This window comes from Anarhichas minor, unplaced genomic scaffold, assembly GCF_050575085.1.
Source record: "Anarhichas minor isolate MPS153535 unplaced genomic scaffold, ASM5057508v1 ptg000014l, whole genome shotgun sequence".
In the NCBI taxonomy this organism is placed as follows: Eukaryota; Metazoa; Chordata; class Actinopteri; order Perciformes; family Anarhichadidae; genus Anarhichas; species Anarhichas minor.
In genome coordinates, this window is record NW_027466460.1 from 9,932,864 (window position 1) to 9,953,382 (window position 20,519).

At 44.9% G+C, this 20,519-nt stretch overlaps 1 protein-coding gene across 4 annotated transcripts in view; it reads right to left on the reverse strand.

Annotated features, from left to right (window-relative positions):
- The window catches only part of znf827 (zinc finger protein 827), a 63,124-nt gene that overhangs the window by 36,301 nt on the left and 6,304 nt on the right, over positions 1–20,519 (reverse strand). For 3 of the 4 annotated variants that reach the window (XR_012954054.1, XM_076091401.1, XM_076091399.1), the window contains exons 2-4: positions 6,030–7,307; positions 3,591–3,763; positions 2,799–3,288 (exon numbers count right to left, since the gene is read on the reverse strand). Coding sequence is in view for 3 of the 4 variants with exons in the window: in XM_076091401.1 (XP_075947516.1) it covers positions 2,799–3,288; positions 3,591–3,763; positions 6,030–7,307 (1,941 nt within the window). In the remaining variant the exon portion in view is untranslated. The remainder of the gene's footprint in view (positions 1–2,798; positions 3,289–3,590; positions 3,764–6,029; positions 7,308–20,519) is intronic. The other variant, XM_076091400.1, reaches the window with a different exon arrangement.

Sequence of the window (20,519 nt, forward strand, 5' to 3'; positions counted from 1 at the left end):
TATGTTATAAAACTCAGGAAAACTCTGTGTCACATTGCAACTTTACCAAAAGGTAAATAATACTGAATTACACGTCTGCGTTTTAAGTCTTAAACTGTTTCATGAATGGGAAATATTACTGCTACCACTACTACATTACATTACAGTCATTTAGCAGACGCTTCTATCCAAAGCGACTTACAATAAGTGTATTCAACATGGGTATTCAAGAGAACTACTAGTCACCAGAAGTCATAAGTGTATCTCCTTGTTTACACAAGCATCTAAGAGCATAAACCAGAGCAAAAGTACAGTGCAGAAACAAACCAGTATGAATACAATAAGTACGAAGTGGAAGGCTCAGGTCTGTTTTCAGCCTGCGTCGATAGATGGGCAGCGACTACTACTAGTCATGGGTTTTGAGGTGCAGACAACCAGCTCTTAGTATCGACTGGAAGAAAGGCTTTCCACCAAAGTACAGTCGATCTATGTAAACAATCCTTAACGCAGGGCTCCAGAACGACTTTTCACCATTTTGTCAGTCATAATAATACCGACACAAAACGCCACAAAGATAATTGTTGAAAGGAGAACGATGCCTAAAGGTTACAGATTTTCAACTCCCCTGACAACTGATAAGATGAGGGGGAGGAAAATGAATCCCTCAACAACTTTTGTTGAGGTGCCCTTGAGCGAGTCATTTGGTAATCAGTGGCCAACGGCAGATAGAGGAGGATGGACAACTGGGCAGCCATCGAATGTCACTTTAACTATCTATCTAACTAACTATATTCTACTGTATTCAACCTTGGATGGACAACTAATCTCATGTATGGTAGAAGAATGGCACATCAGTATTGTACTGACATTTTAAGCAGATATGAAATGTACAAACAAGACCATTTATCTACAAGATTAGATATGAACATACTGCATATGCTCTGATTTAAGTCTCGACTTTAGTGCTGCTCAGTGGGGCAGTTGATTTCTATGTGCATGTCCTACTCTGTTACGAGCAATCACTGGAGAAAAAAAAAGCTCAATATCAGAACATTCTCAGGCATCTTACTCCTGCATGCTTACTTCCTGAAATATTGTAAATATGCCAAGAATGTCTCCTCTCTCATTGTACAAAGAAGTGGCACAACACAAGGAAGGTGCCAGCAAATCAGTTAGATGAACAGTAGCCACCATTTATACATGGGTGGATACAATTCTTGTCATTGAGATGCATCATCTTTTGAATATAGATTTGCTAAATCAGATCTCATAGGTGACATCTTTCATGTGTTTATCCCAGTGTAGCAGCAGTTGGGCGGGTCATTATTGTTATATTATTGGAATATTTCAAGCTTTTGTATCTGTGAATGACTACTACAGTTTTTTTTATATTAATATAAAGTACATATACACACTGTGTGTACTGTGTTGTGCTAAAACACCTTTAGTTGTACAGGTGCCACTAGTTGTTGTGGACAATTAGAGTGCTGAGTGCACATGTTCAAACCTTTATACATATAAAAAGGCAACACGTGTCTGTTTAAAGCTCCAATGTTTATTAAGAAACTCATCTATTTATATCAAATATGTTCTTCTAACAAATTTAAATAACCGAAATCTATTGAATCAAATATACAGTATGCTGTCTTCCACAAATCAGTGTCCTAAGAGCAAGTTTTGAATTCTTTGGTTGTTGCCCAACCCGGTTTAAAAAGGCATGTGGTACTTGTGAAAAGGCTAAACGTCCATGGCCTACTTTTCTATTGTTCTCATGGGAGACACACAGAAACCAAGGTTGTATGGATGAATAATCCCGTGTACAAGGCATCCCTGATATCCTCAAATATGCACAATGATAGCTAAGGTCTGGAAAAACAACAGCTCAAACACACGGGTCTGAATATAAGACCCAGGCGGGTTTTACATTTGATTCCTATGTTGTTTCCATTAAACGTCCAACATGATTGTATTTTCCGCTGTCAACGCTAAAACCGTCTATTCCCTCAAGGCTTGAATTATCTCTAAGACATTTTAGGATCCCATTGTTTAAAAATCCATTAAAAGCAGCTCACAGAGACGCACTGCGGCCTTGACCTGAAACGTTAAACATAAAACTGTGTTTACACTTCTTACGAATGTTATTTCTGGTGACAGTAAAGAATCAAAACAAAACTTAAGGCAAAGGGGAGACAACATCTAGTCGGAGATCAGAACAGTTGTCTTCACGTTCAAGTCTGGAGGAAGTGAAATACTTTTTATATAAGTGCAACTGAAAGGAGCGGAGTTAGGGAGTCAAGTTGAGAAAACAGCACAACAAACAAAACAATTATGGATTAAAGGCGTCAAGCTAGTGTTCCTGTGCACGCTGTTTTTCAATATGTGCTCCATTTAGACAGAAGTAACTTAACTGCAGTACATAATATCCTGGACAATGGTGGGTTCAGCCTTTTTATATAACTGCAATAAAGGAAAACTTGATGCCCATCTCCTCCTCAGATCAGACTGGGGGTTAAACTTTCAATTTCTATAGTTTCTTACCTGCTACTGCCATTATACACAGGCTCCCAAGTTTGTCAAAACATACAGATATGGATTGACTAAATTAGAGCTAGTACAAGTAGTCTATTAGGCAACTGTTACAGTGCAAGTATTTCAGCAAAAATGGCAAAATTAAACTGGCTCAAGCTTTCCAAAAGTGTAAAATATAAGTATTTCTTTGCCATTTGCTGATATTCTAGTAGATTCATTGATAATGAAAGCCATAGTTGCCGCACTATCGTGAATAAAGTTTTTCTTTAATCAAAAAGAATGATGCTAACCTGAAAGCTTCATAAGCAGGTCAGTTGCCGTCTTGGTAGTGATGTCAGGGCTGAAGAGGGAGGCTGTGGTTGGACCACTAGGACTGGATCTGACCCCGACTCCTACCCCAGGTAGGTCCAGGGAGTTGGCACTACTGCTGGGACGGTCCCTGCACATGCTAAAGGGCGAGAGCACGGACAGATCCCTCTCCTGTGGCTCCTCCTTGATGTAGACGTGATTGGAGGAAGCCTCGAGCGGAGAGGACGTCTGCTGCCGGGAGTCCGAGTGCAGCGGGGACACCTCCGTCCCTCTCAGGTCCGTGGGGCCGCTGTCGCCCATCAGGGAGCCCTCGCCCTCCGTGTCGGTGGTGAGCTCCTCTTTCACCTTGACGTCTGTGCGGGGGAAGTGCTGGTGGCAGCGCATGTGAAGCTTCAGGCTGAAGTGACGGGAGGAGGTGAAGGGGCAGAGTTCGCACTGAAATGTCTCGCCCCGGTCCTGGTGCTGATGTACCTGAAAAAGAGGACAGGTTTATGTGTCAAACCGCTCTTCCTCTTCTCCGATACTACAGGACATCAAGAGGAAAGACGTGACTCTTTATCGTAGATCAATTTAACTGAAACGAAGCAAACATGCAGTGTTTAATTATGCCATGTAAAGGATTATTACACATTAAACTAAAGCATGCCTATCCCTTAATGTTAACAATTATATTCCAAGAGACATAATTGCCACTAATTGAAGATGATGTGGGTGAGGGGGGGGTTGACAAGGGGTGCAGGGTCACAAGATGAAGAGAATCCATATTGTCTCACCTTCATGTGGGACTTAAGATTGTCTTTGCGAGCACAGCGGAAGGGACACAGGGGACACTGGTGGCTTTTCAAGCCCGTGTGGATGACCATGTGTCTCTTCCAGTAGCTCTTGCGTTTGATGACCAGTCCACACACCGGACACTGGAACGGTTTGCCGCCCTCCTCAGGAGAGCCTTGAGGGCACCAAATAATATTGTTACAAGGAGAGTCACGAGTGTTTTAGTGAGTGGAAATTTGTACCATGTTGCAGAAAAATGCACCTTTGTTACTGTAAAGAAATAAAAACAAAGCTTTTTTTCCCCCAAATACAGAATCCACAGATCTGCAAGAGACAACTACTCCTCACCTAATGGTGAAAACTATCAAGGGAAATGCCAGCTGGAAGCAATGGAACAATGGAAGTAAAAACTCAAGCATGTTTTAGTATCTCGATTATTGTTGTTGGCTTCATATCCGGCATCCATTACTGTTTAATTGGTCTTATTAGAAAGAGGCATGATTGCATTACAAATTCTACAAGGGCCTGTCAGGATGGCTTCATAAGTATTCCAGTGCCGTTCCTTGAAAAACATCTGGTAATCAGTGTTTGGTGAAATTACTGTGCTCAGCCATTCATTGACCTGGGGTGTAAAACCTCGAGACTGCCTATTTGCAACAATAAACCGCCATCTGCGGCCCAACCTCTCCGAGCACAGCAGAGATCACCACGCAAAAAATGACTTCTGCTTATTCTGAGCTGAGCTGAGCGAAGCGGAAATAAAAAAAATAGGAGAGAGGAAATGTGCGTGTTAAGTACCTTCGTCTTAGTATTTAACACGTCTCTTTCCTACGCAATCACAAGCGTGTTTTAGAGAAAGGGAGGAAGATTTCCGCTTATATTCAAAGTGCAGGACATGCCCGTGCGATAGAGTTTTATAGTTGAACTGGCAAAGGGACGACAATAAAACAAGACATGACAGTCAATAATCAAGGTCACATTTTTCAGTCTGGCGACCAAACAACTACCTGCATTTTTTTTACAGCACTGCTCGACCTTGACGGCTCGCGGGTTAGAGCAGACGCTCCTTCTTAGCATGCAGATCACAGAATATTACATCGACTGCCTCGTCTGTCTGAAGTCAATTTGATCCAGCCATTTTAGATTTGGCGGGGTTGCGACACAATCCCTCAAAAGTGCCCATCCATCTCCCTGAAAACATTCTGTTCTCCCTAAAGGCTACTTAGCGAGAAGCCTGCACTTTGAAGCTTTCCCTCTCTCCCCGTGCAAGAGTGAGATCTTTGTGTGCACCCTTGTTTGGTTATACGTCTACATCTGAGTAGACACTTACAGAATATACGGCATGGCTATTTGTGAGTAACAGAGAGAGAGAGAGAGAGAGAGAGAGAGAGAGAGCATCGGTGGGAGAGAGACAGAGAGAGTGTGCGCGCGTGTGTGTGTGTGCGCGCGCATCTGTATCCAGTCAGTGGAAAGTATGATGTGTTTGGCCTTAAGTCTGCTGTGCTGATCAGTGCAGAGGGCTCTGGCTTGTGGGGGTTGAAGCCAGGAGTAGGCTGCCGAGATGGATATGGACTCCACGGCTCCCCACTGTGCCGAGCACACACTGACGGCCCCCTTTTTGGCAGCACGCACATCCGAGCACAAACGAGCTGGTCTGGGAAGGCAGCGAGGTCTCAGTCGGAACCCCCCGTCGAGCCCGCAGACCATTTCCCAGACTAGAGGGCCAGCCAGGGCTGTTTTCTCTCGGCTCTGCTCTCTGCTCGGCTGACAGTTAGGCTGAGGCTACACTACTCGCTACTTCGACGACAGTGAGGCGAGAACAAAACCATTACGAACCCAGAGAAAACATGTCACGGAAAGTCCAGAATTGTGCTTTTTTTTTTTTTTTTTTTTTTTGGAACAAGCAAACCTGCTACTCCTCCATGCAATGACAGCAAAGAATTTGTATCTTTGAGGAGCTTCCATTGCGATACCAACTTATATTTATGAGTGCTAACTAACGGTTTGGATTTGCATGTCATGACATAAGTGGAATTTAGTATTATGATAGACGTATTATGAATGTACTGCAGGTACATTTGTACGATTACTTTTCGAAAGAAAACGGTATGGTGAAGGAAAACGAAAACTTTCCATAAATGAAGTGCAGCTGAAATGATCTTGAACCTCTAGACTCTCTTTTCCATACAAACACAAGGTCCTTTTATTTAACTGTGGCAAGCTTGTTTGAGTTTAGGTGTCCTGGTTCTGTGGCAAGACACAAGACATTAAATGAATGTCTCAGTGTTTTGTAACTAAAGAAAAAAAAAAACATCTTTTCACTGAAAAAATATCATAAAATGTACCTAACCTAAGCTGAGCTCCCCTCTTATTATCTGTATTGGTGCGACCATTATCTTGATTGATAGTATTAATATGCATATATTAATACTTTAGATTACCTGCTTGGCTGTTGGGTTTGCCTCTGCTCTTTGGAGTCGAGGGCAACAGCAAGTCTAGGCTCTGGGTGGGTGTTGAGGGCGTGGGAGCCCTCTGGTTCTTGTCTAGCAAAGGCTTCACGTCCTCTTGGAGGACCCCGGCAGTCGCCAAGGAGGAACCATCTTTCTTCTCTGCCAGCAGGTTTCCCGCTGCCCTGGCCGCCACCTCTTTGAGCAAGGCAGCAGAGGAGGTCATCGACACGAGCGAGAGGAAGGAATTGGAGGATTGGTGGTCGGTAGCAGCGCTGGTCGTCGACGAGGTTTGACTCCGCTCGCTGACTTTCTTGGAAAGCGCAGCGAGGGTGGAGCTGGCCGACTGTGGGCTGAACGGAGAGTTGAAGGCATCGAAGCGCACCACGTCGTCTCCTCGACCGCCCCCTCCGAGGGCGGGCACCGCAGACGAGCCGGAGGTGGACGAGGAGGAAGAGGTCGTCGAGGAGGAGGCCACGGCGTTCTTGTCTTGAAGCACGGCGTTCGCGGCCGCTTTTAGCTTCTGGATGGCCGAGTCCGGGGACAGGCTGGAGCCACAGGGCGTGGAGCAGCTGGCCGGTGGCCACTTATCTGCAACACCTGCCCATACAAAGCCACTGCCGTTGGTAGGGGTGACAGAGTTAAAGGGGTCAAGGGGCTCTTGCTTAATGTTGGTGACCGAGGGTGCCAAGGAGGCCGGTGAGGCTGAGCCGCTGTTGTTGTTGTTGTTGGCGGCCAGTTTTCGGGCAAGAGCACTTAACTGCTGGGCATGATGGGAAGACGGGGAGAGGGTCAGAGGCGGGGCGAGACCTATTGGTGGAGACTCCCCCCCAGCACATCCCCTGGATGACCGGCCCAGCAGCTCCCCGGTGTCCAGTTTCAGCGACCCGGCCTCTAGGAGGCGCCGTAGGTTGCTGCTGAGGGGTTTCCCCAGGGCACGAGACGCCGCCTCTCCGTACAGCGATGATACCACAGAAGAGAGTGTGTCCTGGGCCGAGAATGCACTTCCATCCAGTCCGAGAAGTTCCAAAGAGGCACGATGGACGGGTGTGGGGCAACCCAATGAGCTCTCACCCCCACAGGTATCGTGGTCCCCGGACCCAGTGCTGACTCCGGGCCGCTCATCCGGAGAGGAGCCCCGGGCGAGGAGGAGTTCATCCTGGGTGTCTCCGTAGGACGACGACTCTGAGCGCGTGTCAGAAGCATTCCCAAACCAGCCTTCTTCCTCCACAGGACCTTCGTCAGGCCCTCCTTCCTCGTTGCTGTCCACATCTGGAAGAGGAGAGAGAGCATACATACTGATATCACCATGTACAGTAGCTATAGCGAACAGAGTAGGCATCATCTTTCAGCTGAACACTTGAGTATCCTGAGTATGAATTGTGAACATCAAAGACTTACTACAAAGAGTTAAGTAGAGGGCATAGTCATAGCTTCTGGCTACACAGCTTTCTAAATTGGAAATTTCGATTCACTGTTATTATGTCCCATCCCGTCTAGTGTTGCAGAGCAATAAGTGATCTGTACTTTGTGGAATTGAGACCACAATTTTGAAAATTCATAAAAACAATTACCTGCCCAAAACCAAGTCAAACGGCCATTTAAAGAAGCAGAAAAACTCACTTCATTGCTCAGCGAGGACACACTCAACATCTTTCTAACACAATGGCAGCTCTACACAAGGTGCATCCAAGATATTTGAGTAATTTAGATTTTTTCTTTTTTTCTTTTTAAACCATATTTTTTTTCCCACCCTTTCGGTCTGGAAGAGTCTAGTAAAGGGGTTACCATGACAACGGGTCCTTCTGGGAGGCTAGACAGCAAAGATTAGGGTAATGGAGGTTACAGAACTAGATTAATATTCATGAGCCTGCAGATACCACCGGGGAGCCAATAAGGGATAGGGTTAAGGTCACCAAGGGTCATTAATATACACTTCATGTATCAATATTCATAAGCAAAACATTACAGCTTGCCAGACAAGGGCGAACAAAGAAAAGTGAATATTCCTGATCCATATTAACAAACCTCCATAAGAAAATGTCAAAAAATCACCGAGCCTGAGCAAAACTAAATGTCAAAACTGACTCCTTCCCCCCCCCCCCCCACCTCCTCTTTGGGTTTCTGCTGAGAAGGAACTGGCTGAGATTTCTCACTCATACAGTTGCAAAAACATGTGGCTTGAAAAAAAAATGCCTCACACACACCGAGATACAAACGGTACTTTCACACACACCAAAGCTGCCCTCGCCCTCTCAACCCTGACCGATGTCTGGTGGGCCTGCTCTCTGTTTACAGGCAAAGGCAAAACGGTTGCGAGGCAACCCGGCCCGGCGACCTGTTGGGATCATTACGAGTTGGGCCGACATCTGGCCAGTGTGGCTCGCCGTTGGTCCACAAAAGGTGACCACAATCACAACCCACTATGACCGCTACTCGCCTGCTGCAACAGATATCAAACAGAGCTCACACACAAACACATCTTACATTGTTTTCAGTAACCACATAACTAGAAACTAACAGGAAATGTCAGATGCCAAAAACCAAGGCAACAGATTATGTTATTAATAATGGCCTCATGGCTCTCCAAGCTGTCTATGAACTAATAGACTTCACCCTACACTAAACAATGTAAGAGTCTGATGAGGGTACACATCAAGCCTGACCTTTCTCCATTTCTTTAGGTGAATGAAAACGTCATAATGTGCTGCATGTGAACCCGATTTTCCCCATGCTGCTTGAAGCCATTTTGCCACCTCAGTAGGGTTAACAGGAATGAAAGGGAGGGAGCGGGAGAAAGAGCCTGTGAGTCATGCAGGGCAGGGCTTGACCCATTTCTATGCGACATGTGAAAAGCAGCGAGAGCCACTAATGGCTGTAATGTGGTTAGAAGGAAATCGCTAGATTGCTGACCCAAGGTCTCAAGCTTTGAGGCTGAACTCGCTGGCTTCCTAGGCTCACTCTTAAACCTCTGAGTTAGGTACAGCTGAATGCAGCCCTACACCACTAGGGCTCTGCCAGAGAGCCACGGTGCACTGATTCACTCCACTGCCAGGGCTTTGTGTGTCGCAGGCGAGCCACCAACCGTGGGCGGAATGACATTTCCCAAGGTTATGGTCTCCGGCCCGAGCTGTAAGGGGGGGCTTCGTCTGAACTCCGTTCTCACAACTGCCGCTGTGTGCCCACCACACGCATGGGCGCAAACATATGCATACGTATGTTTAGACTACAAAACACTAAATACACAGCCAAGAATGTAATTTAATGCTTCTCCCCCTCTGACACACATTCAACTGCTTTGCCTCCAGTACGGTGGCTGGCTCTGCGACAGTAACTGCAACCCCCCCCCCCCCCCCCCCCCGAAGTGATGGAGGCATGGGGATACGGACCGAGGCAGCAAGCGTCTGCCACTGAAAGAGAACCATTTAGCGGTGTAATGGCGGGGATGACTTGCATGTTGAGACAAACAGCTGGGGGGTGCTCAGCAGTCTGGATCTGTTATCACTTACACACGGGTGATTCAGTGGCGCAGCAGCGGGGGATTTTCTCTCTGGGCCACAGAGACGCATAGCGCCACAACGTTATAGACAAAGAGAGGGAGCCATAATAGGTCAGAGTGCAAGCTGAGGCTACATAAAGAGAAGGTCGGGAGGCTTCAAGACCGGCTGGAATAAACTGCCTTGAGCTTGAACGGAGATGTACACCGAGCAGCTGAAACCGTTATGATGTAGCACCTCTGTGACTTACAGTGTTTGGAAACCCGTGTGTTGTGTTAACCTGTCACACAAAAAAAACAAAAAAAAAAAACTCACAGCCTGCAACTACAGCTTAAAAACAGTTGGACATTACAGGTAGTGTACTTGTTCATTGTTTCACCGTGCAGTGCTGTCAACAATCTCCATTTGTGAACTTGGCAGGATTATTTTGGCCGCGGCTTTTTTAGGTCAGAGAGGGGTGCATGCATGTGTGTGCACGCGCGCACACATGCATACGAGTTTAGCATGGGGGGGTGAGCCAGATTTCCTTGTCAAACAGAATGGTTGCTGGTAAAGGGAAGAGTGTGAGTTAGAGAAGGGAGAGAAGAGCAAGGGACTGGAGTAAAGGTAGGTCAGGAGGTCACCCACCACATGACTTGTGCGAGGCTGCTGACTAGCATATTCCCTCTAACACACACACACACACACACAAAGCTATTCTGTGACTTAGCCAGGCATGAATATTGGCCTCACTGACCCCAGGCCTGAACTGGGTAGAGGAGAGGAGACGGGAAGGCGAAGGGAGGAAGGGACAGATAGCGGGATGGTTAAGGGAGGGGTTGATTTGTCTGGGCAGGAAAGAAGAGGAGGCCATTAGCCGATTAAGGCTGGACGGCGGTGCATCAATACTGTGCCGATGTCAAAACGAGAGTCATGCCCATGAGCTAATATAGCAATGAGAGTAAGAGAGAGGGAGCACGAGCTAGAGAGATAGTGCAGGTCAGGGACTCGCTAAAAATCGCAAAAGATTGCTCACCGCAAAGCCATAAAAAGTGAAATAACATAAAAGACGGCCACAACATACCAAGACTAAAGCCAACACATCCACATCGACAAAATGATTAGTCTTACATCTAGCCTGCTATGAATGGGTGTGGGGGTGGGGTGCATGTGTATGTCTTTGGGAGTGGGTTAAGGAGGTAGAGCAGGGGGTGAGTACAGAGGAAGGAGGGCAGCGAGTATGGATGTAGTGAGGAAGGAGCCACGGCGGTAATTAAGTGTCCGGCTGGGCCCTGGCGGGGGTTGCCACGGCCGCGGGCTATGCTAATGAGCACGCCCGGCGGTCAGGGCCGCCTTATTAGCGCCTGCTGGACAATATGGTGGGAGAGACTGGCGGGCTCACGTCTCTGCAAATGACTAACCGTCCTCCCGAGGAGGAAGGTAATTCCATTAATTGGGACACACTGGATCAGGATCGCTTCCCTTCCATTTTCCCATAATCTCTCACTCACTTGATCTCGTTCACACCCACATGTCTTTCTTTCTTCCTGTATATCCCTCCCTTCATCTCTTTCTCCATAACCAGGAACGCAAATATTAAGAAGAAATAAAGCACACATGCTCTGTGGGAGCTATCAGACGTATATCCCCCCCCCCCCCCCCCCCTTAATGAAATTATACACAATCAATCTGTTAAATGCTGTCTTTTGCAGGAGCAACATGATAATTGCTCCAAAGTTTATCCATCATGTTATTTCTATTAGGAAATTGGTGAAACACGACAACCACCAAGGGTACGGGCAAGACCTGTGATCACTAAAGCAAAATGTCATGCAATGGAGCAGGTAACTGATGATGTGATAGCATCTGATCATCACTGCTAATCAGTGGGTTTGATAATCACTCATGATTCAGGTGGAGAGTGGTACTGCAACTTGAGGGGGATGGCAGGAGGCTTCCAAAACAAAAACAAACTCAATGAGTATAAATTCAAATGAGGTTCTGTGAGACGTCGATGAGGGGAAAAGTAGCTAAATCCAGGAAGACACCGGAGTAACTTTCTTTGTTTGTTGACGTCAAAGTTGTGTTTGTGTCACTTTCGTCGCCGGACTGATTTGACCTTTTCCGTCCATTTCCCATTACTGACAAACACTGTGAAAAATTGTTTTCAACACATGCTCTTTGGTGGATTAAGTGTTTTTTCGAATTACAGGAGATGCTTGGACAGATTCAGAAAATAATCAAATTTTTAAACCGGTAGATTTGGTTGGAGCTGCGTTGTTATTTGTTGCTGGTACAGACACCAGCTCAGAGTGGGACTGTGCAGCCGGTGAGCAGTTCATGACCTGCTTTAATCTTCTTTTCAAACGTATTTGTTGACTCCATCCTTCTGGTCAGCGCTAGCTGTTGAATACACTTATTGTAAGTCGCTTTGGATAAAAGCGTCTGCTAAATGACTGTAATGTAATGTAATGTAATGTAGCTAAATCCCAAAAAACGCAGTTTATTTTTTGACCGTTCCCCCTGGGTCCTCTGGTAGAGCGCTGTGTAAACACACTGCCCCACTGTCACAGATTGATGCAACTACGACTCTTACTGAAACAATGGCATTCTTAAAGTACCGGTACGAACACAATGAGATATGTTACCGGTTTTTTTAACGGCAGGATATTGCGATCCCTTTCTGGTATCGGTATACCGTGCAACATTAGCTGCCAAAGCCTTTACTTTCAGCGCATTGAAAAACGAACAACGTTTCTTCCATGCAGGAGTAAGCTACACCATTAAACACCCCTCTAGCAATTCATTATGTTGACACTGCCTTGATCTAGCGGGGGAAAATATCCTCCCGTGTATTGATCGAGGTTCATGTTATGACATTAAAAACATTATTAAAACGCAGAATCAACTCTTTCACTTCAACTGCAACTATCGACATCATCCCGTACAACTTGTACCCGGTGACAAAGGCGTAAAGAGCTCATCTTTTAGCTGGAATCTGAGGTGAGGCGATACTCTTACTGAGGATCAGAGTTCAGGCAGCAGGGCTATATATAATGGCGGTTGAGTCGTATTGAAATGTAGTGCAAATTACCATCTGTGTATTTTCGGCCTTGGCCTCCGTGGTTTGTGGGTACTTTGGGCGGCATGCCAGAGGTGAAACAGGAAGGAGAAGTGTTCTTGGAAGAGAATGAGACGACTGAGAGCCACAGACCTCTGAAATTCCTCATTGCACATGAAGTGCACTTTACCCCCTGGTTTATTTTTCCCTTCCATTTTTAGCATCTCATGTTAAAAAAAAAAAAAAAAAAAAAAAGACTTGCTCATAAGCTCAGATGTGTCATCAAAGCTATGGACTTAAATTGCTGGAGGGAGAGAAGTGGTGTGTCTATTGCATCTTTGCAGCATAACTGACATATTACAAAGATTGTGATTAGAGGAAATAACAACCGAATCTGAAAAGTGACTTTATTTTTCTACCCTGAAATGATTTAACCTGGAAAGTAAATCTTTTAATTGTCAATAATTTCCGATGTGGCAAAAGTAATCACTGCGACATCTAAGGAAAACTAAGATATCTGGAAAAAAACTAGAGCCCGTAAGAATCAACGATGAACTGTCCAATGTACTGGACAGGCAGTGGTGTGTAAATATTGGCCTAAAAAGACACCTGGTAGGATTTGTCAGCTGGTCGTCTGTGGACAGATATTTTGATTTTATTGCATGTTTTATTTCGAATACCGTGTGCTTAGTTGTACAGTTGTACAGTTTGCCGTTGATTTAGGTTGTAAATGTAAGATGCAAATGCTGACTGCCAATCACAAGTAGTGACTTCGGCGACTTCTGCGTATGGCGATATCATAGACATCCCCTTAGTAATGATAAACTGTTATCAAGACTGTCAATGGCAGCTTTCGGTCAATTAACAAATTATTCAATGCATAAAACATCTGGACAGGAATGCCAGTTTTGGTTTATTAAAAAAACTGACAAATCAAAATCATTAATTGCAAAATCTTGCCCAAAAAAACCCCAATATTACCATAAACAGTCCTGCTCACTGGTTTACAATAGCAGCCACAACATCTACTGTGTGAATACAGTATTTTCTGCTCGTGCCAGTCATGGATAGTGTGTGCATTTGCGGTGAGTTAAACCTCCGTTTAAAATATGACAGATTAATCCCATTAATAATACTGACAAATGTATAAAAATGTGTGATAAATATCACCAAGCACATGGATGCGTGTATGGCATGAGTCACTCTAAATGGTTCTTGAAGTTATTGGAGCCCTGACTTACTGTGAGGTGGCATTGATTCTGACTGGGTACATAAAACACAACATAAAAAGAGAGTGGACCGGTGCCACAGCACAGAGGCTCAGATTAACTGGCTAATCACAAGGTGAGAAATACTCAAACCAGCATACCGTTATTCCCAGGACAATCAACTGGCCCTGGGTCAGCATCTTGCTGGATGTTTTTTACTGTCAAACGCTCTGCCAAAGGTTTGGCTTTATTATGAACGACTTATTCACAGCTTGCAGTGTTTTTGGTAATGACGAGTCATGCTTTTTTTTTTTTATTAATTCTGCTTTTCAAGTAGCCAGTAGAAAAGAAGATCTCTAATGTCCGACATGTTGTCCTCTTGTCTTTGAAAGCAACGTTCAGTTCTCTAGAAACAGATAATGTGACTAACAAAAAGAGCTACAATGACCATCTGTAGATCCCCATACTCCGGACTACAAAGCGGTTAGCACTGCCATTTTAATCATCATTTTAAAAGTGTAGGTAAAGTTGTATATGTCACATGGTTAGTCTCCCACTCTTTGGGCATCATTTATTGGTTTGTTGCTAAGTGAGTGGACATTTCCTGGTATCATTTTACAAAATAACAGCAAAAAGGAGAAGGGCATCAAAGAAAGAAATCCCAAAACAGACGAGTGTGTTTAACAGCATGGTGTCTGTGAGCGGTATTATTCCGCTGCATAAATCCAATCCAAGCATTTAAAACTGCTGACCAGGAATTTGTTAACATGGGTTTGTAAAGTGTTACATTTCTTCCAAATACTTACATGTTTGCATTTCTCTATTTTGTCTATTTCACTACTTTACTAACATATTAGTGGAGTGTTTTTAGGCCTTTATGTTTTAATTGCTCTAATGTTCCATTGCTTGTCGGCTAAAAACACAATACAAATGGTGCTTTAATTTCAATATAGTACAAACGTAGTCTATCCAAAATTGGATATCATGAATCACAATATAACACATTTATTGTGGCTACCAGCCAGATGCCAAGTCTGTCTATAACCAGCCAAAACACAATCCTTTCATTTTTCAAAAAGCAGTCGGCCATTCAGCAGGATGCTGTTGAGAAGATATGTTTGTTTTCTTTTTTTAGGCCGATTGATTTACGGCATAGATTTAGAAACTCATGCAATACTGCTGCACGTATGAGGATTGTTCTTCATTTATAAATATGCACATTAGTGGTGCAGCGGATCCTAAAACTCACGGTTCGGATCGCAGATCAGGTCAGCACAGAAAAGAAAAAGGGGGCAAATATAACTTCTAGAGATCCCTGATCTTGTCTTTTGCGTCCGATATTGCAGATCATTGATGATCCACATTGGCAGATACAGATCCCTTTGTTGTTTTGTTTGATTATAGCAGCTGCTCTACCAGCCCCCAGACTTTCCCAAAAATAATTTCAACCGCTTTTGAAGTGTAAACCATGTTATCCTTTTAGTTTGTTATATTAATAGTGGGTTTTTTCCTTCATAAAAACACACAATTTAAATGATATGGGAGTAAAAGATTATATTTTCAGGCATAAAAACACATTTGTTTCAAGTCATTAGTAGTTTTAATGATGTATTATTATAGCTCTAATATCTATGTTGCTGTGACAAACATCTCCTTCAAACAACTGTGTATTCAAGTTTCTCAGCAACGCTACATTTTACGAGATCACATGTGAACACATCATGATAATAACGTTATAATTTACCTTCGCTCAATGTTCATTTTCATTGAACAGAGCCTGAACGCATCATAATGTAGCTGAACGGAACCTGTGTTTGTTAGCCGTTAGTGTTGTTTACAATGTAACATTATCAGAGATCGGCGACTAGAAAAGCATAAATGACGATTTCCGGATAGCGATCGTCAGTAAAACGTTATTGCACACTGTGATGGTTAACGGTAAACTGTGTGATTAATCCGCGGTTCACACGCGTGTCGAACCGTGAGGGAGGATCTGTACGGATCGACAGTGTGTCCGTTACACCACTAATGCACATGAATTATAATAATTCTCAAAGTTCCCAGTATCCTATATAGAAGAAATTGTTTGAAAAATGCATTCATAAGTTGCTTGATAAATGCCAGTATAGTGTCTGAACACTAGACACTCCAAGCCAATCTTGATTCTGTGAGAAAGAGCTGTTAAAATTCATCAAGACTCAAGCCGTTCCCTCTCATAGGAACAGGCATATGTGGGTGGCGTCCTTCTTTGTGAAACTGAATACAGGCAACACATGTAGCACATTTTAAAACACCACATATCGTAGACAAAAACTTGAGTGTTTCTCCTTGTGTGAAATATAAAAAGACTCTGACACATGAGTGCTCACAACAACACAAAATGCCTAATGCTGGATTGCTTACCTAAAAAGGTATTTGGTACCATTACATTTTGATCGAGCTAACCGGCTTAATGTTGTGCTTCTGTGGCGTATAGTGTTTCCTACAGACTGGCACAGTAACAAATCCAGAAGAATCCAAAACAGTCATATTTCCTCCACAATGTCCTCAAACACTGAGTAATTAGCATATGCCTGCAACTGTTCGACTAGTGTAACTCCCTTGCGTATTTGCTTTCCATCAGGCAAAATTGTCTTGAACACAGCTCAGATTACCATTTCATGCGCTTTTGAAAACTACTAATTATGAGCCACTTGACATACTAGTCAGATCCCATCAATTTGTCTTCCGGTTGACAAAGTAACCTCATTCAACCACGACGTGGATGTCGCGCTGGCATTCTGCAGTAGGCAGGGTACATTCTTTGGAACAAGTGCAAAAAAGAACAGGCCATCACCCTGCTGCGTTGTTTTCTGGCATACTGAAGCTACTCACAGAGGTGATTGTGTGTCTGTGGAAGAGAAGTGAGAGAGAGAGTGGGAGGGTGGAAGGTGGGAGTGTGTACAGCGTCCATGTATTGTTTGTAAATCACCCTACTGGCAAAAGGGACACTCGGCTCTATAGCAGCCAGTCCACCCAGGGATACAAAGCGAGGTCCGGTGGGAGGTGGGGGTAGAGTGAGAGGTAATTCTATATGTGCATGCATGTATGTAAGGGGACAGTGTGTTCGAGCGATGGAGGCAGGGTCTATTAGAGACACTTGGAATGGGTGGCGAGGGAGAATGAGCAGAGGAGCGAGGAAGACGAAAGAGGGAGGGAATCTGGAGAATTGAAGGGGGGAGGGGGGAAAGATGCCTTTTTTTATGGTGGTATTGCTTTGACGGCTGCTTGGCAGAGGCGCCCGAGGCAGTGCCTGCTTGGATTTTAGCCTGTCACTTAGGACAGGGACACTAATCAGGATTGGTCCCGGTCCCTACCCCAGGAAAGGGGGAGCACTTTCAGGCCATTATTTATAAAAATAAAAAAAGGAAAGGAAAAAGAGGGAGCAAGAGAGAGGGAGAGGAATTGCTGTGGCACAGCAGGAAATGCTAACCGCTAACCTCATTTACATGCAGGTCCAGGGAGAATGGGGGGGGGGGGGGGGGGGGGCTTATTCCGTTTCCAATCTCCATGTTAAATGCTGGCCAGGGCAGCTGATGGGAACGAAAGGCATTGTTCGCCCCATGCTGCTCTCCGTTACACCAATACCTGCCTCGCTTTCTTCAAGGTATAAAAAGACATTTTCTCAGTAATTTTAACCCCCCCCCCCCCACCCACACCCACACACACACACACACAACTGATATCTATATGAACTTGACACGCGATGTATGCGGCTGTTTAGCTCGTTCAGCCCGCGTACTGCTGCAGCCAGCCCTCATTGGTCTGTTCCGTCATAACCAGGTTGTGACCCGAGGCTGTCGCATTCAAAGCCATCCTTCACCCACCGAGTCTGTTCTGTGGCATAATGATTGCTATGACAACCATCACTTAAAGCCACGGGTAGGTGGAGGAGAGATGTCAGCTCCTCGTCTACTCTTCTGATGATCTCATCTCTGGCTGGCAGGTACAACAAGGTCAAACCACTGAAAACTGGAAAAGTGGCTGCTTTGCTACATGCAAATGCCAGAACCCGAGTTTCCAAACAATTACACTGCCCTGTCCAAATCGACATGGGGCTAAGCTCTGAGAACCACAAGGTGTGGGGAGGGGGGGGGGGGGGGGGGGGGAAATAAATAAATAAATCAGGGGAGTCAGAGAGAATGAGATGTTGAGGGAGGGATGGCTGTCTTTGGCGAGCTATGAGCACAAAGTCTGGCTGTGCGTGCCAAATGAGGTTTTTAAACGTTTTTTTTTCTGGGAGGATTTGTTCTAATCTAGAAAACCTTCTGGAGGTAGTGCAAATACATCTGCCGCTGACCACTCCCCTGTAGAGTACGAGGGATTAATGACATGGCAATCTGAACCAACATGGCCCCCATTCAAAATACTCGTGGGTAGTGGGAACACACTGGCATCGGATTCAGCCGATTTTTAGAATAGCTCGCTACCTACAACCGTTCGTTCATGATCGCGGTCTGCTAATTTGTCCGGCTTCATTTCGCTCCTACGTATGGTTGTGGTGCTTACAGGCACCATAAACTACAAGGCTCCTCACTCAAGAGTGAAATATCCAGTGATTAGCTAATCTCATTAGCATCACAAGGACAAAACCAAGTGACCAAATGCCCTTGGTAAACAATGACAATAAAGGATGAGACCTGAGTCACATTGTTCCTGGGGAAATGGGGAAGCCTCCTCTACGACACTGAATTAGTCAAGACGCTCACCTGCATTTCCAGCATCATAAATAACCTCACACGGCACTGACAATGGCTTTCTCCGAGATGACATCACGTCAATGATTTTAACTTCTCCGGATTTTTGTCCCGGAGCCAAACACTTCCACTCTCCTATTAGAGGTGATATATTGTTTCCCTAGAGAGCTGTCACTGCCTTATGGTCCTACTATCCTGTGTCTGTAACAGACCCCCCTCCCCCCCACCCCGCTGTACTTTTAATCTCCCTATAAAACTGATCCTACTTCTCCAAAAAGCTGCAGACACACAGCCGTTAGCGCGGCTAGTTGAAGACATTAGCCTGTGCTTTGCTCTTGACGGCCTAAATGTGCAATGTGGAAACACTTCCACACCAAGAGGAGAGAGGTGTTAGCCCGGCTAGTGCACTACAGGCTAACTGGAGCCAGGCGGTGCTTGAGAGAGAGAGAGAGAGAGAGAGAGAGAGAGAGAGAGAGAGACTGTGTGCATGTGTGTGTGTAAAAGGCCTCCTGCCCTAGTCTACCCACACAGGAAGTGAGGTCATCTCATAGCACTGCGCTGTGCAGAGCATTCAGCGAAGGCGACAAAGATCAACAAGTTGGCCAAAAGCCATTTTAATTTTGCCCCCAAGCAAAATATACATACTACTGATGAACTACACTGGATTACTACATTTCTTTATGGACAGTTAACGTAAAATATTCTATACAAGCAGTAGGTTTGTAGGATCAGTCAAAAAGCAATAATCATAGCAGAATCCATAGCCAGAGAAATACTGAAATTAGATGCCACCGTATGCTACAAACGTGGAATTTCACACACTAGTTAAAGTGCTCACAAAAAAAAAAACTCCTCACAGCCCACAGGCGACGGTCTTTCCATCACAATTTAGGAAGTACTTTATCTCTGCACAATGTACATTTTTGTGTCTTTCTAGGAGTGAAACGTGAGACAGAGTCCAACAATAAATCACATCCCTGTTTAGAGCGGGCGTCTGGCACGACTGGCCGGCTTCAGCTCCCCAGACCACTACCTCCTCCTCCTCCTCCTCCTCCTCCTCCACCACCACCGCCTCCTCCTCTCCTCTCCTCTCTCATGCTCTCCATCCCTCATGCCTGTTAAAGGCTTGTCCTGCAGGGCCTGGATGCACTTGTGTGGTACAACAACAGAGAAACCGCCCAAAGCTCTTAACAGCTCTTCCTCTCCACTTCCTCCCTCCCTCCATCTCCACTGCTACCACCACCACCACCAGCTCCTCTCTCCCTCTCCACTCTGCTCTGTCTTTCCCAGCTGCACCGGCGAGCTGTTCCGTATGAACTGCTGCCAGCTGAAAGCCTGCTACTCCTGTGAGATTGCTATTACTCAGTGCAAGCAGGGCTCTGCGTAGCCAAAGGGCTGCTCTCCGAGCTGTAGATCTCCATGTTGTGACTTGTCAACACGGGGAAAAATCGTTACCAAGGCTGAGGCACTTCCATTCCACACAGAGGGGGGATCTGATTGAGAGCAGGCAGACAAGCAGGTACTGTACTGGAGGTATTAGGACCAACACGGTTACCTGGCTCGGTGCTGCAGAGGATTTTCTGCTCAGAAAATGCACTTTGAAACAACAAACGCATCTGAAGAAAGAAATACATTTCCACAGTGAATTTTAACTCAAGCCATCGTTATCAAAGTAAATAACTTGCAGCCATATGCTGACCAAGATAAATCACAATTTCATCTGAGATTCAAGATTTTGAAAGTTGACCATTTTAGTTTTTTATGTTACAATTTGAACTAAACTGGGGAGTAGAGTATCAGAATATACTTTTTAAAGATGCAAGCAGACAACTAATAAAACTAGAAAGAGCAAGTATTCTAATGTTTTCTCTACCATCACTGGTAAATGCAGTGTGGAAGTTTTTAGTACCTTTTTTATTATTATTTCAAATAACTTAGCTGCATCACTGTTTAGTGTTTACAGCTGTATGCCTACACAACAAAAACAGCACAACATGAATAGA